Raw genomic sequence first — 25,755 nt, forward strand, 5'->3', positions numbered from 1 at the left:
TAATTAAAAAATCAGCATAAAAATTCGTTTATCTATATATATGTTTCAAAAAATATTTTCAATTTCTTCTCATTAAACTTTATTTAATATTTAATAATTTTATTGAATAATAATAAATATTAAACTTTGAATTTCAATGATAAAAATTCAAATCATGATAATTTTAAAAATTAAAAAAAAAATCTAATTTAATCCTTACTAACTTTTTTATAAACTTTTAAAAGTGTCTTTTAATTTACATTTTTGAATAATTTATTCTAGTTAAGAGTGTAAATGATACATTACTAGTCGTAAGTTATTCAAATTCAATTCAAATAAAACTTGAATTTAGTTCGGTTATTATCGAGTTGAATTTAAGCCCAAGTAACTCGATCTATCAATCTAATCGAGTTCGAATATTTTTTTTAACCAATTTGAACAGTTCGTAAGTCTAATCGAACTTTTATACTTAAATATATTTTTATTATTTTAATTAATAAAAAATATTAAACTCGAGTTCAAGTTAAGTTTAAATAATTAAAGTTTTTATCGAATATAATAATTAAATTTATTTTTATATTGTAATTGAATATAATAAAACGAGTTCGAATAACTCAATTTATATCTTAAATCAAGTTTTAATTAAAAATATAAAATTTAATCGAATTTGAATTAAATTTCAAATCTTTAATTTTGAATCGAATTTAAATTCAAGTCTAATACTGTATAGACTCAAACTGAATTGATTACACCTTGATCCAATTGAAACAAATTTTTAGAAGGCGTGAAAAGTTTGCACATGACAGAAAAACTATTGAGAAGCCATGGGTGAAGGATGTTGATTGTTGGTTTACATGAGCAAAAGAAAGGAGAAAAAAATCATTCATGCGGACTGAAATCTTGCTTCTATATTGATTGTGAAAGACAAAAGAGAAAGGAAACCAAACCCAAACCAATTCTTAATGCACAAAGGCGAAAAAAGCTAGAAGAGCACCTATGATGTGAAATCCTAAAGAAACCTTGCACTTATCCTCAGCAGAGGAGCCATTAACAATGGTCTCCATCTGTATAGCAGGCTTTGGTTTCCGTGGCTTGTACCACACCGCGCAAACAAGATAGACTGCAAAATTTATGATGCCTAGAACAGCTAGAAGTCCATAGAAGCAGTCGAGTCTCCCATGGTTTATATTATTACCCAGCCATCCTTGCCCATTATTACTTCCTGTCACCCTTTTCGCTACTGATACCAAGAAACAGCTGACGAAGAAACCAAGTGATAGAGTTGTGAGGAAGAGACCAGTGCTCATAGTTTTCATTCCTTTGGGAGACTTAGTGATGAAGAAATCAAGCTGGCCTGTGTATATGAAGGCCTCACCAGCACCCACCAGGAAGAATTGCGGAATCAGTAAGAACACGCTTATGGGGAGGGTTGCTGTGGTGGCAGCCGCAGCTCCAGCTTCTGCCAGTCTTTTCTTCTCGACTACTGCTGCAGCTGCCATTCCAAAAGTTGACAGGACTAGGCCGATGGCTATTCTCTGTAGGTTGGTAAAACCTGTTGCCAAAAAATGAAAATTGGTAAATTTATTGAAACAATTATCAATGATTATAGCATAATTTTGTGTCACTTATTTATTTTCTTATAACATACCTGGTTTTCCTTTCCATTTCTTCCAAAATGGCATAATGAGACGGTCATATACAGCCAGGGTGATCAATATAGCTGCCACAAAGAAGACGGTGAGGGAACCTGCAGGGATCTGGAAACCTCCAATTGATCTTTCCATGGTAGAGGCTTGCTCCACTGAAAAGGTGATCATCTGTGCATAAGTGGTCCAAAATATGATGGTTTTGGCCAAATTGGCAGAAGCCCCACCATCATTTTCACTTCCTCCACCCTCGTGACTGGGCGAAGTTTCCAGGGGTTTGGAGCTGAAACAACATTTCTTTCAAATTCTCCTTCCGCAACAATAGCAGCCTTGTCCAAGAATCTAGGAATAAGATGAGAAAAAACATTGAGCAAAAATGAATGAATGATAGCAGAAAAAGAAAGAAAATGAAAAAGTATCTTTATTCCCATGCAATTACTGAAGAACTGAGTAGACAGGAAACTCACTGGAATTGATCTGTGTGACGAATTCTTCTAGCCTCAGGAGAATCCTCGTATAATAATTCAACATTGTAAGGGAGTTCCATCTTCCTCTTATTTATTGCAGCTACGATAACTTGGAAAATCTGAACTATTGGACTTCCCAAGCTTTTCTTGTATCTGTATCTTTTAGTCCCTGATAAAAATATCAAGATGGCTACAAACATGGACACAGAGCAAATTCCATAAGCCCAGCTTCGACCAACTTCATCTTGGAGGTAGACAAGCACTGTGACCGCCATCAGGGTTCCAATACTAATGATGAAGAAGAACCTGTTGAAAAAATAGGACATTTGGGCTTTCTCCTTTGTATCTTTCTCGTCAAATTGATTAGTTCCAAATCCTGAGACTTGATTTTAGGCCACCAGTGCCAAGTGCAAATAGATATAGAGCCATGTATAAAATACCCCTCTGAAATACATTGGCTGGTTGGCATGTATGGGAAGCTGATGCATGGCATGGTGGTGGGCGTAGCTGTGGCAGTTTTGTAGCTATTGCCAATGTGCCAGTCCCTAAATCACCATGATCACCACAATCAAAAACTGAAAAGGATAAGATTGAAATAAACATTTTTTAACCAAAAACTTCAACTCTTTCTTTTATTTCTAGTTTTTTTCTTTAATCTTGTAAGAAGGGAACTATTTAAACATCCACCATTGCTTGTATAATGGCAAATATGGCAATTGTCTTGTATCTGCCAAGGAATGAATCAGCAAGAAAGCCTCCAAGCAAACACAAGAGAAAAGATGTGCCCATGAAATCTGTTACAACGTTGGCTGAAGTTGAACTTGGCAAATGCATTGTGCCAACCAAGTATGTCACAAGGTTAACTGCAATTCCCATTGTTGAAAGCCTCTCACATATCTCAATCCCTATGAAATGATTTCTACAAATCATCATATATAATTGTTTGCCAGATAGTAGTTATTTATCTTTTTTTTTCTCTTCTTAATAAATTAAAAAAAAAGTTTTGTTTATAAAAAAGCCATCACTTTTCCAATTTCATCTTGTTCTAGTCCTGCTGTGAGAACTCATAAACAAAAGAAAATTTTTTACCAGCATTTCTGGTGGGGGACAATGATTAAAAAGTTTTATATCAGAAACCCTCAGAAAATTAAAGTGGAGTTGAATAATACCATAAAGCATTATGGTGGAAAGCAGATTGGCTTGAGAATATCTCCATAATTCAGAACTTACATACATGAATGGCCCAGCCAGAATATCTCCCCTATCCCATCAAACTCCGAACAGAAAATGACATGAATTTTACCATCATTAGAAGTATACATATGGATTGGAGTTCTAATGGGTCCCATGTAGTTTGTCCTCCTTCATCTCCCTTCTCCTCTACTCAACTCATAAATAAAAGTGAATCAAGGGAAATAAAATAAGAATCAGGTTTGACCACTCGCAAAATGTTTTTTCTTTTGACTTGTGCAAAGGGTGTGATGTATTAGTGGTGAATCTGTTAATAAACTTTCTGTTTAATTTCCTAGTTGAACATTTAATTCAGGCTTGAAGGCCCTATCCCCTTTACATGAACTAACTGCTTGTTACTCTGATGGAGTATCATATAATATCACCATCCCCTTTCTCCTACCTTCTTCGCATTTTTTTACAAAAGGTATTCTCATTTAAGTGCAATTTTTTACTTGTTCTAGATGATAATATATGATGTCACATGGACTGTTAAATGCTTGTCCAGTAAAAACAGCAAAGAGAAAAAGGGGTAAAGCTCTTAGCATGATCTTATAAGTAAAGATCATAACTCTGGATCTAGTCAAGACCTGTCAATTCTTTTCCTTTTGCATGATTTAAAATTTATAAAAATATTCAATTATTCAAACCAAGCCAACTTAAGAAATGATGTTGAAAGAAATTCATGGTGGATGATGTAACATACATACCTAGAAGGAGGGCAGCAGGAATCCAACCACCAGTTTTTGACCTGTCAGCAGGGAAACCCTTGTAGTCCACTGCATCCGTCACTGTCCAAATCATCTTCCCTTCCTGAGAGCCATGAAAAAAAATATTTCAGAGAATTTCATCATGTTAATAACATAGAAAGAAAATGGCTTTAACAGCCATGGATAGAATAGAATATCTCTTAGTGCCATGGAAACTTAGACTGACCATTTTCTGAAATTCAACTGGAAAAAGAGCACAACAATGCTGCAAAAGAAAGACGGAGAGAAGGTGTAAGAATGCCTTTGTCTTCTACAAGAGCTTCAACTCTCAACTTGGATGTCTCGAAACTAGCTTCCCCTTTTATAGGCAAGGAGTCTATAACAAATAATGTTGAAGTTAAAGTAGCTCTCAACTAAATAATTGAGACAGATCATTGATCTTGTTCTCGATATAAAGGCTAGATATTAGGTTTATGGCATTTTTCAGTGAGAGGTTTATCATTGATTAAAACCAATGCTTTTTCTAAGCAATGGAAATTTTAAAAAGTGATGGTGATTGAGGATGGTTAGGAGGAAAAACTGGAAATTGGAACATACAAAACCAATATATCACCTTGAATCTCACCTCTTCTTTATGGTAGGATAGATTGGACGTTTGTGAAGGTTGTAAACCACAGCACCCAACATTGGCTTTATTTTAGTGCCTTTGATGCCCCACAAGCCAAAAAGGCTCCCCCACCTCTTAATTTTTGTTTATGAAAGCCAGAAACCAGTGACTTAAAACGTTTCACAAAAAATAAATTTTGACCCTTTTTCAACATGAAAAAAAAATTACAATAATGTTAACAAAAGAGACAAAACAGGAAAGAAGAAAGTAAACGTTTCCCTCAAATTAGAGACAAAAGAGAATTGGGTTGAAAAAGGTTTTAACACTGAAATACAGTGTGACCTCTTTTGACATGAAAAGAATGTTGCAATAGTGCATAAAAGAATATTTTCATTTACACAGCAAAGTGGTAGTTCTTTTTGCTTTTTTAACTGTCAATTTTAATGAAAGAAAAGGATCTCATATATATCAATCAAGAATATAGTTGCTAGGAATATAAATATGGTAGACCCCAGAAAATTCCTTTGGTAAAGGCTAATTGAGTTTCTTCTAATCAGTTTAATTATTGGTAATATGAAGACCATGTGCTGTCTTGTATGTATGGTTTGATTTTGTCCGTAATGTAAGGCAAGGTTATATACAAAATCACATATACCTTGCCTTACAAGTCAATCAAATGGGATGAACAGGTCAGACAAATCACTCACTCGGCTCTCAATCAACATGGTAGTATGCTGTCAGTCCTACCACTATATGAAGACATTATTGTGGACTCATCCAAGTTGACAAGAATAAAGCCGCCAGCAATTGCCGCCACATGGTTCATGAAAAAAGAGAGTTTCCCACTTCACAAAATTACGTTAGGTCCAAATGTGACCCACAACCAGACAATACCACCCATGGGACCGTTATTCTTTTTCTCTCCCTTCCCTTCCACTATCAATTCAAGGATTTCTTTAATCACTTTTAACTTCTATCAGGCATATGCCACAGAATCCACAACCACCTCCATCTGCAAGGCTTCTCCATATTGTTAATGTAATAACGAGGATGTCACTTTGGGAATATTTTTAGTGGTACTATACTATGGTAATAAATTGTAGCAAATGAGTGGTTCTCATTTATGTTTGTTGTGAAAAATGATAAAAGATCTATTAGTCTCTACCAAAGGATTTTCAATAAAGATCATTACTATTTTCTTTGTCAGGACAGTTTTGAGTTGTTAACGAGTATCTATGTAATATCCTAGTCCAAATGATAATTGAGTTAGACTAATATTAAAGTTTATTAATTTATTAAGAGGTTAATTAATAAAAAAAATTGTTGAGGTATTAAATAAAAAAAAACCTAGTTATTGTAAAACAAAAAGAAAATGAGAGTTCTTCTTTTTCATCTTTTTTAAGATTAGAAAGCATGAAAAATTAAGTTAGAGATTCAAAATCAAAGGCTACAATCAAGTTAATCTCATAAAGATAAGTACATGACCTCTTTTTATTTAAGAAAAAATATCATGTTGATTGTTATTACATGGAGTTAAAGTTTAAAAAAAAAAACCAAGAAAATTATAAAATCTTTCATTAATCTTTATGATTTATTTGGGTAAATTATTGGAATTTATTTATTTCATATTCTTAAGATTTATTGATGATTAACGAATAGAGTTTAAAGGCTTAAAGCAGAAATTTTAATTTTTAAAGATTGAATAAGAAATTTTATTTTTAGATAAGATGTTATGATCTATAATAGTAAATCAAAATAGAATTTTATATTAATTGATAGGTTATTGATATGATCATTTTATATTGTTGGAAAGCAAGTTGAATTTACTTTCTAATTAAAGAAACAGAAGTTGAATTCGAGTTTTCGATAAAGAGTTGTCTAATTTTTATTTAAAGATATATAAGTTGTAAGGCAACAGTATTAGGGTTGAATAACGAAAATTGTCTTAATTTTTATACAAGAAATTACAGATTAAGCCTATATGTTTGGAAAGCTTATTTAGTTTACTTTCCAACAAAACAAGCGGAATTGAATTTGGAATTTCCTATGAATAAATGTATAATTTTTATTATAAGGTATACATGTTATTTGGTAGCAACATATAACATGGATTGCAAAAATTATTATAATTAATCTACAAGGAATTACGAGGTATGTCATGTATGGTTAGAAAGTTTATCGAATCTAATTCTAATGCATTAAAAAGATTTTAATTCCTAGTTAGATATCTTGAGATATAGTCATTTTAGTGAAATAGCGTAGGCTATCAGAATTAGTTATTTAAGTTAATTCTTGTTTAACTTAGTTGTTTTGGTATAAATGATTTCAAATAAGTTGATTAATTTCTATTATGTTGAAATTATCTTGAATAAGCCATTAATTATTTTGAAAAAAAAAATTAAGTATTGGAATTGAAAAGAGGTAAATAGAATCTTACATACTTTGTTTGTTTTCGAACCTATATATATATATGTATGTTTCTAAACGAGTAAATGTTTTATTTCATTATTTTTTATATATGAAAACAGGACTAAGCATATAATTATTTTATGTTTTTGCTATATAAATAATGGATCATGCTTATGAATGAAATGAGAAAATGATTCATATTTAACGAACAATTTTATGATAACTATGGTTTTACATCCTTGAAAAATGAGATCGACACCAGAACTAGTTCTACGATCTTGACTAACTAGTTATAGTAATTAGCGTAAAGTCCTAATTAGCGGGTTATAATAGTTAGCAATGATTATGAGTATTAAATTATCGATATAGCCAATGTCACACATTATAATAGTAATCGTAGTTAACGATAAACAAATGATAATGATGATTTATAATTATGATAATTTATGATAATTTTAAATATTGATCCATGATTTGTATGAAATATGTATTTAATTATGATTTATGATTCATAATTGATGAATTAATATTTTTTATATTGATTTATGATTTACGAAATTTTTGACATAATGATTATTTTTAAAATATTTTGACATTATGATTTAACGAATATTTTAAATGATTTATATAATATGTATAAAAACAATACTTAATCTAATAAGGTATATGAGATTATACTTATTGAACTATAGTTTGCTCAATTTCCTTTTACTTTTTTTTTAAATAAATAAATGATAAATTTATTTAATTTTGTAAAAAACTAAAAAACCAAATAAGAAAGATTACTTAATCACCGAAAATAATATTAGTTAATAAAATTTTATAAAACGATTTTATATTTTTATATGATTTGTATTTAGATATATAAAAAATATATCATTAGTTAAATTAAAAATATAAATTTTATTTAATAAATTATATCAATTTATTGAAAAATTTTAAAATAATTAAAAAAAACTTTATATTATTTTGAAATTTACTTCAAATAATATAACTGTATTACATTTTAATCGCAAAACTTAATAATCTATTACTAATATATATTTCAATTCCAATCAAAGTAGGTCTTTCTTTAATTTTCTCCTCCTTCCCATCCCCTCTTTGACCTTCAATGTTCAGGTAGATTTCTGGCATGCATATCTGCCATAGGATGTGTAGGTAAGATATCAACTGCATGTACATGATAGACTGATAGTGGAACTTTAAATTGATTTCAATGTTCTGTTGCAAAGATTCAATAGTATTATCTGTTGGATCAGGCCTTCCATTGCATTTTTCCCATCAACAGTAGCAAAAAACCTCCAGGAAGTTGCTTTTCTTTTATTTTCTTCACCTTCTTTCATCTATGGCATCTCTCTGGAATGCATAAGCTAGCCTCGTGTTACAATTTAGATGCACCTCCGATTCCATGAGACATAATTTAGTGGCAGCAATTATTTCTTGCTTAGGCTGTTGTACATGTCAAGCATTAATTTTCTGCCGACGATGGTCTTGTTTGTGCCAATCATAGCCACAAGCTCTCTATCATACAGCATGTTGTCCAAAGACAGAACCATATTAATCAGAGCAAAGCAACACAAAGGCCAATGTTAACCAACAAAAATATAAAGCATCCATTAAAACTCCACCTAATTACATCAGCATTTTGCTCAAAAAGCAAATTCAACAAATTGAAACCAAAGCTTAGATCTGCTCTAAGTTTAGACACTAATTAATCAACTAAAAACAACTAACCTACGCCCTCTCTCCTCTAATCCTCCTAGCAAGCTGGATATCCTTGGGCATGATTGTAACCCTTTTAGCATGAATGGCACAGAGATTAGTGTCTTCAAACAGTCCAACAAGATAAGCCTCAGCAGCTTCTTGAAGAGCGGCGACGGCACTGCTTTGGAACCTCAAATCCGTCTTGAAATCTTGAGCGATTTCTCTCACCAGCCTCTGGAAAGGAAGCTTCCTGATCAACAGTTCAGTGCTCTTCTGGTACTTCCTGATTTCTCTCAAAGCCACAGTTCCTGGCCTGAAACGGTGAGGCTTCTTCACTCCTCCGGTTGCCGGTGCTGATTTACGAGCGGCCTTTGTGGCTAGCTGCTTACGGGGAGCCTTGCCGCCGGTCGATTTCCTAGCTGTTTGCTTGGTACGAGCCATCGGTAGGATAATTTGGTGATGAACAAAGAGTGTTTGGTTTGCGAGAAATTGAAGAAAATTCAAATAAAAAATTTTGATGGGAGAATGGTGATGATTTTGTGGGATACATAAAGGGGGAATTTTGGAGAAGCGGGAAGAAGTGAAAATTTTGTGCTTCATAGGAAAGATTTTAAATGGGAGAATCTAAACCGTAGATTGGGTAGGCTGTCGACGGCTGTTAAGCTGTTAAAAACTTGATCTATGTGCAATGAGAAGTGACCAATAAGATTCGTTCTTTTAAGCGGCCTTTTTTTACAAGTTTTGGCTCCTTTTAATTTTTTGATGAGGTTTGTGACAGAGGATCTAGGCCGTCCATGGACTAGATTATCGACGGATATAATCTAGTAAACGGGCGAGCAACGGATAACAATCTGTGGGATAGCCAACCAGCCAATCGGATTTATCCATCACTTTTCTTATTTTTTTTATTTGAAGATATCTTATATCATCATAAATCTAAAAAAGGCTAAATGCTTAATTTGATTTTCAAACATTTCAGGATTGTTTAATTTAGAATTTTACTTTTTATTTTTAATAAATCAATATTTAATTTATTCAAAATTTAACAATTAAGAACTTCAATAAATAAAATTTAAGAGGTGTCATACATACGTTTTTATTTTCACATTAACCATTATATATTGTGATTACGTATAATTTTATTATGATGTGAAAAATGTTTATTTATTTTAACTTATAAAATATCTTTAAAATATAAATAATTATCTCAAAAATCATATTTGAAACAATTCATCCTTACTTCATTTCTTAAACCTTAAATCAAATCACCTTATATTGATTGAACCAAAATCAATTAAAAAATCTTTCATTTCCTGATCAATTCAACCATAATCCAAAATTATTTAAAGTAAGCAAACAAAACCTAATAGCCATTACTACCAAATCCCCTAAACCAAACAACCATCACCTTTACTTAAAAAATCGATTGAATCACCATAATTGAAAACAAAAAAGTTGCCCATTTTAATTTTTTAACTTAAAATAGACCCAAAAAAAAAAAAAAAACCAACAAATCCCATAAGAAACAGTAGTTAAAAACCACAATCCAAGAGCAAGCATAAACAAAAAAAAAAAACAAACAAACAAAAAGGAAAACTAATGAGAAGGGGTTTTACTTTGAGGTGCCACAAGGTGTTTTAGAGCTTGAAATTTTTATGAGAATAAAGGCTAGGGTAAGGGAAAGAACATATTTAGAGAATTGAAGGATTTGACTGACAGAAAATGACATTTCGGGGATTTAAAGTTGACATGTTTTGGCTTAAATCTAGAAGAATATAGAGATTTTTAATAGAGCTGATAATCTAAAATATAATATAGTGACACGATATGAAATTAATATGAATAAAAGATACTAAGATGATAGGATTTAAAGTTTTAACAAAAATCATAAATAAGTTTAACAAAACAAAATAAAATATATTTCATATTTTTTATCAACACAAACTTTGATACATAATTTTTGTGTAAAACACGACAAAAAGACATGGATTATTAGTATTTTACATTAAACGAGTAAACAAATAACCAAGTTTAGTTTTTAGGGAAATTTAATATGATATAAAGAAAGAAGAGGAAAATAAGAGTTTAGGGATGAATTTTGGAAGAATTTGGCATCAGCCAACAACGACCAACAACAATGAACAATGGTTAAACATACAATGCTAGAATCTAGATTTAAGAGCGGTTGGTGATGGTGTTCTTATGATATTTTTAGTAAGAGAAAGAGTGAGGTAGAGACAAATAGTGATAGTGAAAATGAAATTAAAAAAATTATAAGGTAGCAAAATGTTGTGTTTTAACTTTTAAAGAAAATAAGAAATGGAAAAGAAAGAAAAAGGATAAAAAAAAAAAAGAAAGAAAAAAATTATAAAAGGAAAGAAATTTAATATGTGGCATATGATTTGGCAAAAAAATTACCTAGTTGGCGAGATTAGCAATGCATGTACAATGCCTTCTAGATTTCATCCATTAGTGTCATTAATTGTTAATGTTAGTTTCTTTGGTAAGATTATGATCTAAAAAGAGGGCAAATTGTATTTTTTTAAATTTTTTTTAAAAAAATAATTTTAATATAATTGAATGAAAATTAAAACCAATATCAAAATATGATGTAAATAATAATAAATTGATGAACTATAAGCAAATATAAATTATAATCAAAATAAAGAGATAGTGATAGAAAAATCAAACATAAGAATTTATAAAGATTAGGGTCTTTCTCCACAAGACACCAACGTCCTCTCTCTTGGTTGTCTATACCAAGTCTTCAATCCACTATTATTGAATTGAAATTATAACCTTATGTTTTTCTCTCTAAGGCTTAAGATAGAAACCTTACACTTTCTATTTTTTAAGCTAAGTAACAACCTTTTAATCTTCCAAATTCAAGAGGATACCTCACCTCTTGATTACAAAATTACTTAATAAAAATGTAAATTTAAAACATCGCTCAAAAGCTAAGTATTTGCCTAATGAAGTATAAAAAAATTTGATGAATGAACAACAACAAAAATTTGGATACAATAAATACAAACATGTAGACTTTTAAGCTCTAACAACTCTTGATTCTTTGAGAAAATGAAAATATAGCTTGTTGACTCTTGCTTTCTTGATTCATCGATCTTCCTAGTGTGTTGGAGTACCTAATTTATAGAAGAATTGATGAAATAGCCTTTGAGAATGCTTAGGAGAATAAAATAGCCATTGAAGCTTGATAAACTAGCCATTGAAGCTTGATAAACTAGCAGTTAGAGTTGTTTCAGGACCTATTCGATCAATCCCTTCCATGAGGGGATTGATTGGTTCAAGTTTTGGTGCCATTTTTCACTTGAAAAACATTACCCAATCAATCCATTCGATGAGAGGATTGATAGGTTCATGTTTTGAAAGCTAATTCACGCTTGAAAATACATAACCCGATCAATTCCTTTATGTAAAGGATCGATCCTATGAAGAAGGTGATCGATCCCTTATATAGGACGATTGATCCTTTCTTAAACCTGGAGCACAAAGATGCATTATGGTAAAAAATCGATCGATCCCTTCTCTAAGGGGATCGATCCTGTCAAAGCTATATGGTTATTTCCTATTTTGCACTATACTCGTTAATTTGATCATATCTTGAGTTATACAAATCTAAATCAAAAACCATTTGAAGATTTAGAAACTACACTTAAAGTGCTTTCTATCTATATAAAATTCATCACTTAATTCATTATGTACTAATTACAGTGAATTTTCAAATCTACCATTTATGTAGTTTTTAGACAACTACAAAATATCTAGTAAAAATAAAAAATCTTTTCTTAGAAAATTTAGATTTAGATTTTGTTTGATCCATTAAAAAGTAGACTCAAAGAATTTTTCAACTATATAAAATTTAAATATTAAAACTTTGTGAATTAAAACAAAAAAATAAAACAAGTTCAATGTTGGAAAATTTTATTCTTGTAAAACAACTTTCTTAAGTTAATCTATTTCTCAAAACTAATATTATAAAATTGTATTAAATCCAAAATGAATAAGTTCACTTTAAAAACAACAATTCAACTTTCATTTAAGCTTGAATAAACAATCTTTAAAGATAGATTTAGTTTGAGAAATATGAAAACAAAGAAATGTTTGTTTATATTATGAAAAACATATTATTTATTTAATATAAAAATATAAAACTTAAGAACATATATTAAATAAATCTTTTTCAAAATTTTAATCAAGTTTATTTAGCTTAATGTTTTGTTATTTCAAAATAAAGATCAATTTAAGGTTCTGATACCAGTTTTCAAGATCAAGTGTTTATCACTACACCAAAAACTATAGCTGATAATGAAGACATAACTCTATTTTCTTATTATTTTTGGTAGCACAGAGCCCCGTACTAATCGACAAGTTGACATAAGGGGCTTCGTAAAGCCTTTTTAAGGTACCTCACCCATTAAGCCTCAGTAGGTTGGGTTGTCATACACTAAAATTCGATATATCATGGGATACCTCATGTAGATAAACCAACATATTGAGTCCCTAAAAAAAATCACTAGATCCCATAATCCAATAATCTCCCCTTCAACGACACTTGAGGGACTCGAACCTACAACCTTGCTCTGATACCAATTTTTAGGATCAAACGCTTATTACTATACCAAAAGCTATAGCTGATAATGAAGGTGCAACTAATATTTCTTATTATTTTTGTAGTGCAGAGCCCCGTACTAAACGACAGGTGAACATAAAGGGATTCGCAAAGCCTTCTTGGGATACCTTATCCATTGGGTCTCGATAAGTTGGATTGTCACACACTGAAATTCGATCTACCATGGGATACCTCACATAAATGAATTGATATACCGAGTCTCTAAAGGAGACCCCTGGATCCCATAATCCAACAGTTAAATTCTGAATACATTAGATCATAATTCGTTAAAATTAAAAAATCACATCCTAAATTGAGTAATCCCACAAAAATTAAGATCATATTGAGCATTTAGCAAAAAATCTAACACTTTATCAATATACTACACAACTATTAGCACTTTTCACATAATTTATGGAAAAAACTAATTTTCTTTAATTTTCTTTTTTTTTTCTAACAAAAAATTTTAGACTATACTAATTATAATACTTTTGAGTAAGTTTATTATCACGAGTCAAGTGATATAATATTTATAATTCAAAATAAAAGTAATAATAATAGTAATATAAACGAGTTAACTAGACCCCTTGAACCAAACAACCACCACACTTGCTCAATAAAATAATCGAACCACAATAATCGAAAACAAAAATACCCATTTTCATTATTTTTTCTTTTTTTCAACTTAAAAATGACCACAAAAAATAACAAATCCCATTATAAACAGCTTTTAAAAACTATAATCCAAGAACAAGCATAAGCAAAGAAAAAAAAAATAAAAAGAAAAACTAATGAAGATGGGTTTTGATGCCATAAGGTGTTTTGTAGCTTGAAATTTGTTGAAGATAAAGGGTAGGCTAAGGGAAAGGACATATTCAAAGATTTAAGGGTTTTGACTGACAAAATAGGGCATTTCGAGAACTTGAAACGGACAAGTTTTGGCATAAATCTAGGAGAATCCAAAGGTTTTTAGGAAAATTTAATCTGATAGAAAGAAAGAAGAAGAAAACAAGAGTTGGTAGATGAATTTTGAAAGAATTTTGGCATCAGCCAACAATGGCCTGCAACAATGTGCGATGGTTCGATGGATAAACAATACTAGAATCTAGGTTTAAGAGGCGTTAGTCATGGTATTCTTATGATGTTTTTAGTGAGATGTTTTTAGTGAGAGAGGGTAAGGGTGTTCATAATTCGGTTTTAATCGAATTAACCAATCGAATCGATTTAATTTGATTAATCGGATGGTCATCAAATTAATTTCGATCGGTTAACAAAAATGATTTTAGAAGAATTTTGATTTTCGATTAATTTAGTTTGAAAACGAATTGATCGAAATTTTAACCGAAATATAACATAATCCAAATAAAAATAAAAAATACATGAAATGGATCACTTAATTTCATAATTTATTAGAATTTTTAATATAATACTTTCGTATTTGAATATTTTATTGAATAATTTTATTTGGTTTGTTTAAAATAGGATAAATTAAGAGTTTAAAATATAATTTAACTAAAATTCATTTATTATACGGTTAAATAAAAAAATTAACTAAACTGACCGAATTAAATTCAGTTGGTTAATTTTCAAAATTCATAAATTTGATTCAGTTAACAAAAATAAAATAATATAAGTTAGTTGTTTCAATTTTGGATAATTTAGTTCAAAATTAACTGAACTGATTGAATAAACACCCCTAAGAGAACGAGTGAGGTAAAGACAAAGAGTGAGAGTGAAAATGAAAATGAAGTTAAAAAAATTATAAAGTAGCAAAATGTTGTGTTTTGACTTTTAAAGAAAATAAGAAAGGAAAAAGAAAGAAAAAGAATAAAAAAGGAAGGGAAGAAGAAAACTATAAAAGGAAATAAATTTAATATGTTGCGTATGATTTTGCAAAAAAATTACCTAGTTGGTGAGGCTAACAATGTGTGCACAATACATTTTAGTTTCCATATCAGTGTCTTTAATTGTTAGATTTCGTATATATTAGATCATGATTTGTTAAAATTAAAAAGTTACGTCTTGAATTATGTAATCCTATAAAAATTAGAAATCAATTTAAGCGTTTAGTAAAAATCTAACATTCTATCAATATATTACACAACTATTAGCACTTTTCACATAAATTACTAGAAAAACCAATTTTCTTTAATTTTATCCTTTTTTTGACAAAAAAAAAAAAAAAGGTTAGTCTATGCTAATGATAACACTATTGAGTGAGTTTATTGTCATGAGTTAAGTGATATAAATTTATTTTAAAATATTATTTAAAATTCAAAATAAAGTAATAATAGCAATGTAAAAGAATTAATTACATTTTTGGTAGCAAAACTTTAGAAAAATGTATAAATTGGTATCTAATAAAATAAATATACAATTTGGACCCTAAATATTCAAATGATATATCATTTTAATCTAATTTTAGTATTGTTAACTTAACTCATCTATATAGTATTTAACTAATATAAATTTGTTATACGTATATTATTTGCTAAATCAAAATGTTAAATATTTTGTAAAAACCTTTATGTGGATGCTATTGACCAAAAATGATTAACCAATCCTAGACAATTTTTATGGTTTAGGTAAAAAATATATATTTAATTTATATTGCAAAAAGCTGCTGATAGTATGTTTGGTGAACATATAACTTGATAATATTTATCAAATGTCACATATATAAACTAATATGATTAGCGAGATTAAAGTTTGAATTAATATGATACATAATTTAAAAGTTTAGGGTGCAACTTGTGCATTGTTTGAAAGTTTAAGGTGCAAATTGTACATTTTATTTTTTTAGGTAATAATTTGTATATTTTCTCAAAATTCAGGTATAAAAATTATAATTAATTCTGATAGAGTTAATTATTTTTATTTTCAAAATGATTTAATTACATTATTGGTTCCTAAATTTTAGAAAAATGTACAAATTGATACCTAAAGAAATAAAAATTAGAATTTGCATCCTAAACTTTCATAAAATACATAATTTGCATCCTAAACTTTCAAATTATGTATCATGTTAACCTAAACTATAATTTCATTAATCATATCAACTTCTATACGTGTTATTTGATAAATATTATCAAATTATTTATTCACCACACATGTTATAAACATTTTTCAATAAAAAGATCTAAATAGTATATATTTCTTACCTGAACCCTAAAAACTGTTTAAAAGATTGGTCAATTATTATTTGTCATGTGATATCCATATGGTATTTTTACAAAATATTTAAAAATTAATATGTATATAACAAAATTATATTGATTTGATACTAAATAGGCAAATTAAATTAACAGTATTATAATTTGGATTAAAATGTACATTATTTAAAAGTTCAAAGTGTAAATTATATATTTTAGTTATTTAGTTATCAATTTATACATTTTTTTCAAAATTTAGATACTAAAAGCATAATTAACTATTTTCCAAAATATACTATTTCTATTGTTAATGGTAAAAAAAAAAAGGTATTTTATTTTCATATTAAGCGCACATTCCATCCACATCCACTACCTTTTTTTTTTTTTTTTTTCATTAACTTAAACATAATTTTTTTTCCCTACTTTCAACAATAATGCTAAATTGTAATTTAAGCACATGTTCCACCCGCTACCTTATTCTAGCGAGATAAAGCCCCACTTCTCTCTTATCTCTACTTTTTTTTTTTCATTAAAACATTGGAAAATAAACATTAATGAAATGTTTATTAACCACCCTTTAGCATATTTTAGTGCTCACTTAACTTATATGTTAAAGTTTAGGAGCAGTATAAAGTTTGTTTGCATGATAATATTTGGTGCAAGATGTACAAGAATATCATTAAAGGGAAGTTAGTAATGGAAGCATATCATATATAATTAATCAATCAAAATTTAATATTATATGAGATTTATAAAAAAATTGTATAAAACACATACTTTTAAATGATAATTTTTACATAATTATTTATTATGATTGATTAATAATAAAATTAATTATAATAGAAATAATTGTGCATAAAATGCTCCCGGTTAATAATAGACTTATATAAACTGGTGGCCGGTGGTATTGGTTGAAATCTCCTACTCAAATTCTAATTGTAACTCAAAAAATTAAAAGGGCTTATCATTTCATCCAATAAATAATTTACTTTTGCTAAAAAATTAATTCCAATAAATATTTAAAACTATTAAAATATTAACAATAACTTTAATTATAAAATTTAATATTAGGCCACAAAAAATGTAAAATTTGATGGGTGGGTCCAGAAGTATAGGCACAAAATAAGCCCCGGCTCGAGCTAAACCAGGTCGGCATGCCTAATAGACAACTCCACGGTCTTAGTTGTGCCTGTTCCATCCATTTGGCAGAAGGCCAGATTAATCATAGCTAGGACCTTGGTTGCATTCAACTTTATAACTTAAAGCAAAGCAATTAGGGACAACAATGACACTGAAACAGGACAAACGGAACATATTAATTAATAATAGCATCATTCATACTAAGTTCTGTTAAACATCAATTCAAAGATTATCCTTTTTCTCAATTCATAAGAAAACAGAACAAGACAAACACAAGAACAATCACATTTAAGGTCAAATACTAAGACTGATTGGATAGTGGCACAACTTCATCAGTCCAAGCCTCTAAAGGAGCTACCACCACAGTCCAAGAGGCCCATCACACCGAATAGGGTTCACGATATTTTAGATTAAGAGCTTCTCAATTGCATCCTGCATTTCACAATTGCAAAACATAAGATGTAGGAGCAAATTTAGCCACAACAAATGCAAAACCATAACTTTTATAATGTAACAGACTATATTAGAAAGAAAAGTACCTTGAGCTGTTGTATTTGGGATTTCAATTGGCTTCCTTCGTTTGTTGTGACAGAGCATGCAATTACAGGTCTTGTGACCCCACATGCTCGGCCGAGTGCTTGCTTTGAAGGAACAAATACATAGGGGACATTCTGCAAAATTCAAAAACATAGGTTATTATAGTGATTCTGTAATCCTTCAACAAAAGCCACGGGAAAATAGAAAATTTAGCAGCTGATCCTAGAGATTTTTGCTCCATGGAAAGGAATCAAGGAGTGGTTGTTGAAAATTTGCTTCCATAATAAACTTTACTTTGAGCTATAAACCATCAAGATGTGTGAAAGGAATGCACCATAGCTCAAGAGTGCAAAACGTTTCATACAAAACAAAGTGCCATAATGTTATGTAAATTCTCTTTTTTTCTTTTTGTCTCTAAGCCTATGTTGCTGATATTTTCACAGTAGAATCAGAGTTTCAAATTCATAGCTAGGGACGTAGTTAATTTGAAGCAATAAAACCATATATGTTCCCAAATCAAGACAATTTGCCAAAAAACTCTCCCAAAGCTAAATATTTACAACAGTGATATGACTTATTAACACACAAACACCGTTGTGAAGAACAACACATTAGACAGCCACCAGCATATCAACCATAAATGCATAACAAGCAAAGGTACTGGTTAAAATTAAAAGGAGAAAAAGCTCCAAAAATGCTCAAAATTCCATGTTTTCATATAGTTTTATGGAGAAAAAAAAAAACCACAAGCCTTTTCAGTAATTTACTGCAAATCAGGCAATTAAAAGCCAGAATCAGAACATGATATAGTGGCTGCCTCCTATTATTATGCGATATAACAAATTAAATACAAACACACTTTCATTAGTGCAGGCGAGGACAAAACGATATTCCATCAAATTCAAACAAGCATCTCCATCTTGCCTAACTTTGTATTCACAACAAAACTATAAGTAACAATTAACATGCCACTTATTTATTACTACTCTGCCAGTTTAAATCCTCAAATATTCAATATTAAACCAATCCAATTGAATTAAGAAAATAAACGGAAATATCGGAAAAAATCCATAAACAAATTACCTTGTCCTCAGCAAGCAAAGGAAGATGCAGCAGAATCTCAAGGGGCTCAGTATCCGCAGCCATCACAACGAACTCCGAGATACCTCGGTTCAGGGTCTTAGTAGCTGTATCCCAACAAGCCAAATTAAAGGATTAAAAGGAAAATGAAGAAAACCCATATCAGAAATAATAACAACAATTACAATTACAAACAAATCTGAAAATGGGTATTGTTCCTAACCTTCATTAGCTCCCTTTTTGAGCTGCTTGTAGTTGGCAGCTTGTTGAACAAGATCCAAAATCGTGGTCGTTAACTGAGCATCTGCTAGTGGGTATGCTTTGGGATTCACTGGTTCTCCCGTCTGCAAAAATATTAGCCAATAGTAAATATAATGCAAAGATAAAATCACTTTGGTTTAGCAAATATTAGACCACCAGATAAAGAGAGAGACGTAGAGTACCATATTGGTTAAGAGAGACGGCTAGGCAGAGAGGTGGAAAGGGAGGCTAGGGTTTTTATTCGAGAAAATAATTTAGGGTTTGAAAGAGGAGCTGCTACCAAGATCGCCCAGATTATTTATAGGATGTTCAACTCGGATCGAGTCCTATGGCTATGGGTCCGACCGCATTTTTCTCCCTGGTTTTAATTTGTCTTAATTTGTCTTTACCACTTCAAGTTTCTTTTTTTTTTTTTTTTTAACCAAGACTTCAAGTTCAAGTCTATTTTTTTTTAATCAGAAGAAACTATTTAAACTAATAAATTGTCTATTCATTTTGGTTTCAAAGTGAAATTATAATTGTTAATTTTTTTACATTTAAGGTGGTTAAAATTAAATTTTAATTATCAAAATTAATCATCCAATACAATATCAACAAAATACACTATTGTTGATAAATTTAAATTACTCATTTATAAAATCCTTTTTTCATTTTTATTATGTCTATTTATTCGATCAACATAGGTAATTTTTTCAAAGCATCCAGTCAACTTAAGCCAAATTATTACGTCACTTCATTATAAACTTGACTCGTATCTCGTTAAGAACTGACTCATCTAATATTCACACTAACATTTTATCAAAACACCATTTTAAAATTAATTATTTGATTTTTAATTTATTTAAAATTATTAAATATAATATATATTTATTTAAAATCATTAAATATAATACAATCACTCATATATATATTTTCATATAATTTTATATAAATTTATTATCAACTATTAATTATTTAAATTAAACCTTCATCTTTTATTTCATATATAGAGTAAAAGAGAGGTATGAGAAAGTAAAAGCTAATACTTAAGCACTTCCCTTCCATTGAAGCTTCTTTTGCATACATCACCTTCATCTTTTCCTCCGATCTTAAATATCTCATTGATTTGAGCATAAAGCGCATATCAAAGAATCAACTCTGACAGATCATAATTGTATTTTTTGACTACAAGTTCAAGTCATTTCACTTTTAACTTCTCGTTAACTTCTTTTAGTTAAAACTCCAAAAAATAGCGTCAATAATTTTACTTGAAATTACAAAATTTTGGTTAAAATTTTCATATAATTAAACTTTTTAAAAATAGTTACTTGCCCAAAATTCAATAAACTATTATGGTCAAAATAGTTGTAGATATAAAGATAGATATTCTTGTATGTAAAAAATAATAAACTAAATTGGATCATTTTTTTTCATGGGTTGACCCAAGAATATTTTGATCCATTGTGCCATAGAATCAAGGTAGACAAAATGTCATCCAGGAAGATCGATCCGACCCGAATCAGACCAGCCCAGTTGGTTTTCAGATAATCCAAATCCAAGTCGAGGCCCATTATACTACTATACAATAACCCAATAAGCACGACCCTTGGAAAAAAAAAAAAAAAAAGTCACGAACACTTCAATTCCGTCTGTACAAATGCAATTCGGTTAGTTCTATCTGCATCGGACGTGGCGCAACAGGATTGAAACCGCCACATCACTGAAACTCTTTTTTCAAAGTCTAAAAGTCTAAACGTCGAAGGTCAGGTCAAAACAGAAACACCGAACTCATTTCAAAATTTGTTTTTTTTTTTTTTTTATTTCTTTTTCATATAAATTGCAGGGCGTTTCGTTGATCGTAAAAAAGGAGAGCATTGATTTCGAATGGGATGGATTGAAGAAAAGATGAAATCTACTCAGATTAGGCAAACGCTGTATCAAGCCATTAGCCTCGGTCCGTTCCTCGTTCTCTCAATTTCTCGAAACCTTTGATACTTCAAATATTTCCCCGGAAAATTGACGGTTTTAATTAAGTATTGCTTAGGAATGGTTATTGCATCGGCACTGATGATATGGAAAGGACTGATTTGCATTACTGGAAGCGAGTCGCCGATTGTGGTCGTGCTCAGTGGGAGTATGGAACCTGGTTTCAAACGAGTGAGTATGGAACATGCATTTTCAAAATTTTTTTCTTTTAATTTCGAGTTTTGATTTTTGATCGTTAAAGAATTTTATTTAAAGTTAAATTTATGTAATGCAGGGAGATATATTGTTCCTGTACATGAACAAAGATCCTATTCGTGCAGGAGAAATCGTCGTCTTCAATGATGTATGTCATATTCTTTATTTCTGCTATTTTTTTGAATTAATCTTAAAATTTTTTTCTCTATTCTTTCTTTGTCACATCCTAGTTGACCTAATGTAGAACTTTTTTCATGTTTGTTCGGACTTCGGAGTACTTATTTTCGCTAATTCATCTTTTCTATAGGGACGTGATGTTCCAATTGTTCATCGAGTGATGGAGGTTAGATCCTGTTGAGGTTTTATGTTTGTTGTATTTCTCTGTGTCTGTTTTTACTTAAATAAATGAAGAAAACAAAGAGTTGTCCGGATGTGAATCATGTTTTTCTTCAGAAAATAGTCCAAATGTAACTATGGACTTTTCAAGGTTTGCCAAATGTTACGTGGTCTCTGAGTATTTGTTTCATTTTCTTGGTTGACTGAGAATAAACAAGAAACCAAAGTAAAAACAGGAAACAATCTAGTTTCTAGAGAGGAGGGCACATCATACTGGCATCCAATAGTCATCATCCTAAGTGATCAGTCTAATAACTTTGTTTCTGCTTTAGTTTCCGTGTATATTTTGGTATTTGGTGTTTCTCTCAAGGATGCTAGTAATTGGCTGAAGATATGTGGTCTTGGCTTGTCTGTTTTAAATGATGACAGATTGAAATGCTTGATTGTCAAGTGTGAAACAGAAGCTTATCATATTCTGAAATAGAAAAGTCTCTAAAAGCAAATAGTTTTGATAGATTTGACACTACAGTGAATTTTTGGAGTCTTATGCACGAACTTTGTATACTACTACCTTGTCGTGATTAAATATTTTCTATCTCAACATCCTAACATTTATATATGTGCTATGGCTGTAAATTACATGAATTAAACGGTGCCCACCAGGTTATTTTGTATAGGATATTCATTATCTTTGCATGTTTGGTTATGCTTTGCCAGGTTCATGAGCAGCATGGTACCAAAGAAGCTGATATACTCACAAAAGGTACCATATTCTTGAATCTTGATAAGAACGCAGTTGAATGTGAGCAAATACAAGTTGCGATATTTTTTAAGTACTCTATTATTATCAGGAGTAAAAGTATTCTGATAACTCTCTTTCCTCATAAATGAAGCAGAGTGTGCAGACTTGCATATAGTTTTGTTTGTTTACATAGGAAATGGTCCTAAATACATTCCAAGTTCTTTTCATTTTTTGTTTTTCTCATGGCTGCTCTCTTAAATATCTTCATAAATTCAGTCACTACTTGAGAGTCTACTAACCTTTTTAATTTCTTGACTGGACACTTTCATCAGGAGATGCTAATGATATGGATGACAGGATTTTGTACACATCTAGTCAACGTTGGTTGCAACAAAAATACATCATGGGCAGAGCTGTTGGGTAATTCAACACCTATCTATTCTCAAAATGTTGGTTAGTTTTAGAAGTGAAAACATTTGTACTCAATGATTAGGAATTTCTTGTGTTCACCGTTTCTGTTACATTGAAGTCAAGTTTACAAGTTTATCATTCTTGATTTGTCAAAATAGTGTAAGTTGGATGGGTGTTTTGGCATATGCTATTTTTTTCAGAATGATAAGTATATAAAAATAATGAAATTCTCAAAGCATGTGAAAATTTGTGAATAAGAATTTAGCAAACTGAACTATCTCCTCCATATTTGTCAACTTTGAATTGTTTATGCCAGTTTATCTTATCATGTGTCCCTGTCAGTTTAGCACTTGTCAAATTATCCCCGCAGACAGGTTAGACCAAGAGTAAGCACAACTGCTTTTTCTTTCAGGGACTATCTGCATTTCTTTGCCAATATTAAGGCAAAGATTATGTCCAGTGTCATGAATTTTCTGTTTATATGCCCGGCACACTTAATTTGTTAAAAGTAGCTTAAGTCAAAATGTCTTTGTGCATTAGTAACGAAAAGTGAATTCATAAGCATATAAATAACTGAAACTTTCAAAGCATGTTTGCCTCCTTGAAATGCTTATTGAACAAAATTAAGGAGTTCATCGTTAGTTGTCAGTTGTTGGTTGTCTATCCCAACTTGCTCATTATAATTTCTTGTTCATCTTGGCAATTGTCAAATTATACTTGAAGGCAGGTTTGATCGAGAATAATCATGAACTTGGGTTAAAGAGTGACATTTTGGCAGAGCCTTTTTACTACTTAGGTATATGCCAAAAGCACCACCGTACCTCCACCGCTAAAAGATGTGTGTTTACCATACAGGTTCTTGCCTTACGTTGGCTGGGTGACAATTATCATGACAGACAAGCCTATAATCAAGGTATGAAATTGTTTGAATTTTAAAGTTTTCATTCAAAGTATTTTTTAAAGCCTTTGTAATCTTGTGTTGTCTACACTGCCGCAGACAACTAAAACAAGGCTAAGGTTTTCACAGCCGGTGCATTTCTTTTAACTTCATATTTTGTTTTGGACAATGCTACATACTCATATTTCATATACAAATTATACACATGCATCATTTTTTTTTCTTTCAAGTTTTATTTTTTTTCAAATTTAAACTGTGTGGTCAAATTTTTTTATGTAAGAAATTTGTGTAGTTATTTTGTGTATATAATGTTTTCTTTATCTTGTTGCAGTACATACTTTTAAGCGCATTGGGATTGCTGGTCATAACCTCAAAGGAGCAAGGACAAGCTTAAGATTTGAGACATGATTGTAAAACACCAATTTCCTATGCAGAAGTGAGAAGAGTGGGAAGCAAAATCTAGACATTAGACTTTCATTTTTGTTAAAGAGAACCGGGAGAGAAGATTTTCCCGGTACTATAGTCCGTGGTTGTGTACGAATGATAATAATAAATATCACTAATATTATTTTGGTACAATAATAATAAAGATATGCTACAATTTATTTGCACATTTGACAGTTGCAGCTATATATAAATTAGGATATTATTGAAGTACTGGTTGAAATCTGATATCAGATGAGTATTGTGAGGAACACATTCCCATGGATAACTGAATGAGTGAATGGCAGATTCTTGCATAAAGCAGATTTAAGCATCATATTTGCTGTTCCAGAGGAGGGTTAGGGATGTATAAGTTTCCAAACCCTATGGAAAGGGTCTCTCTTCTGTGGCAGAGCAAGAAAGTTTTGTCCAAGTTCCAACCTATCCAAAAATAAAGTAATCATGGCCTTTGAGGAACATTAAGGGAAATGTACTTCAAGCCTTCAGCATTAGGGGTGTAAATGATTGAAGTATTTGATGAACAATTTGTGAATATATTCGAATTCTGTTTGTTTATTAAGTTTAATAAAAAAACACAAACAACGAACAGATCGACACCATAATAAAGTTCATCATGCTCAGTGTTTACACCCTTGGTCAACTCTAGTTGAACTCTGCTTATGCTTGAACCAGAGAACTCAATCATCAAATTCAGCAACAAGTACTCCTGTTCGACTCAAGCATCAAGCAATAAATATGTGATTGAAGCATAGATAAGGTTGCTTTAAGATCTGATATATATGTTATTGAAGCATAAATAAGGTTGCCATACACCAAAAAGCAGAAGGGCTCAACATAACATATCATCTGAAATATTCCATGTTTATGGTCACACTTTGTGTTTAAATTGATACATATACAGCGAGAAAAACCATACACGATACGTTCTATAAAAGCCTTAAAAACAGAACGAAAAAGAACATAAAGAAAGAAATAAATGCTACATGAATATGGGAAGTATTTCAATTCAAGCCCTCAAGGAGCCAAATTCAAACTTCTGCAGCAAATCATAATGTGATGTCTCATGAATAAAACCCCACTTCTGCCTCAGCAGCTCAACATGCCCTTCAACCCTCAAACGATCAGGATTATTAATATAATTATATAGTTTATTAATATAATAATTATATTAGGGGTTAAATGGGGAAAAGGGTATGAGCTAATTAGGGTTCA

At 30.5% G+C, this 25,755-nt stretch overlaps 3 protein-coding genes and 1 pseudogene across 8 annotated transcripts; 1 reads left to right on the plus strand and 3 right to left on the minus strand.

The window, feature by feature from the left end:
* Nucleotides 1-849: 849 nt before the first annotated feature.
* On the minus strand, nucleotides 850-4,397 carry LOC111300315 (protein NRT1/ PTR FAMILY 6.2-like; annotated as a pseudogene). The gene is made up of 5 exons (XR_016329663.1): nucleotides 4,259-4,397; nucleotides 4,033-4,135; nucleotides 2,093-2,637; nucleotides 1,628-1,967; nucleotides 850-1,531 (listed from the first exon to the last, which is right to left on the minus strand). The product of XR_016329663.1 is annotated as a protein NRT1/ PTR FAMILY 6.2-like (transcript).
* A 4,240-nt stretch (nucleotides 4,398-8,637) lies between these two features.
* LOC111299049 (histone H3.2) lies at nucleotides 8,638-9,311 on the minus strand. Its single transcript, XM_022893964.2, has one exon. The coding sequence runs from the start codon at nucleotides 9,191-9,193 to the stop codon at nucleotides 8,783-8,785; it is 411 nt and encodes a 136-aa protein (XP_022749699.1). The 5' UTR covers nucleotides 9,194-9,311; the 3' UTR covers nucleotides 8,638-8,782.
* An 8,515-nt stretch (nucleotides 9,312-17,826) lies between these two features.
* LOC111300316 (uncharacterized) lies at nucleotides 17,827-19,888 on the minus strand. The gene is made up of 5 exons (XM_022895952.2): nucleotides 19,735-19,888; nucleotides 19,515-19,635; nucleotides 19,295-19,398; nucleotides 18,214-18,345; nucleotides 17,827-18,106 (listed from the first exon to the last, which is right to left on the minus strand). Exons 1-5 carry the CDS (start codon nucleotides 19,735-19,737, stop codon nucleotides 18,080-18,082), a joined length of 387 nt encoding a protein of 128 aa, XP_022751687.1. The 5' UTR covers nucleotides 19,738-19,888; the 3' UTR covers nucleotides 17,827-18,079.
* A 1,270-nt stretch (nucleotides 19,889-21,158) lies between these two features.
* LOC111299050 (uncharacterized) lies at nucleotides 21,159-24,710 on the plus strand. Of its 5 annotated transcripts, none has more exons than XM_022893965.2 (9): nucleotides 21,159-21,293; nucleotides 21,375-21,485; nucleotides 21,576-21,688; nucleotides 21,792-21,860; nucleotides 22,020-22,055; nucleotides 22,766-22,811; nucleotides 23,123-23,210; nucleotides 24,057-24,114; nucleotides 24,431-24,710. In XM_022893965.2, exons 2-9 carry the CDS (start codon nucleotides 21,416-21,418, stop codon nucleotides 24,491-24,493), a joined length of 543 nt encoding a protein of 180 aa, XP_022749700.2. In that variant the 5' UTR covers nucleotides 21,159-21,293; nucleotides 21,375-21,415; the 3' UTR covers nucleotides 24,494-24,710. The 5 variants fall into 5 exon arrangements, with proteins under 5 accessions (XP_022749700.2, XP_022749701.2, XP_022749702.2 ...); XM_022893966.2 differs by having other exon boundaries at nucleotides 21,222-21,298; XM_022893967.2 differs by lacking the exons at nucleotides 21,159-21,293; nucleotides 22,020-22,055 and having other exon boundaries at nucleotides 21,305-21,485.
* Nucleotides 24,711-25,755: the final 1,045 nt, after the last annotated feature.

This window comes from Durio zibethinus, chromosome 18 (assembly GCF_047325235.1).
Source record: "Durio zibethinus cultivar Kanyao isolate XHJ-2024 chromosome 18, ASM4732523v1, whole genome shotgun sequence".
NCBI lineage: Eukaryota > Viridiplantae > Streptophyta > Magnoliopsida > Malvales > Malvaceae > Durio > Durio zibethinus.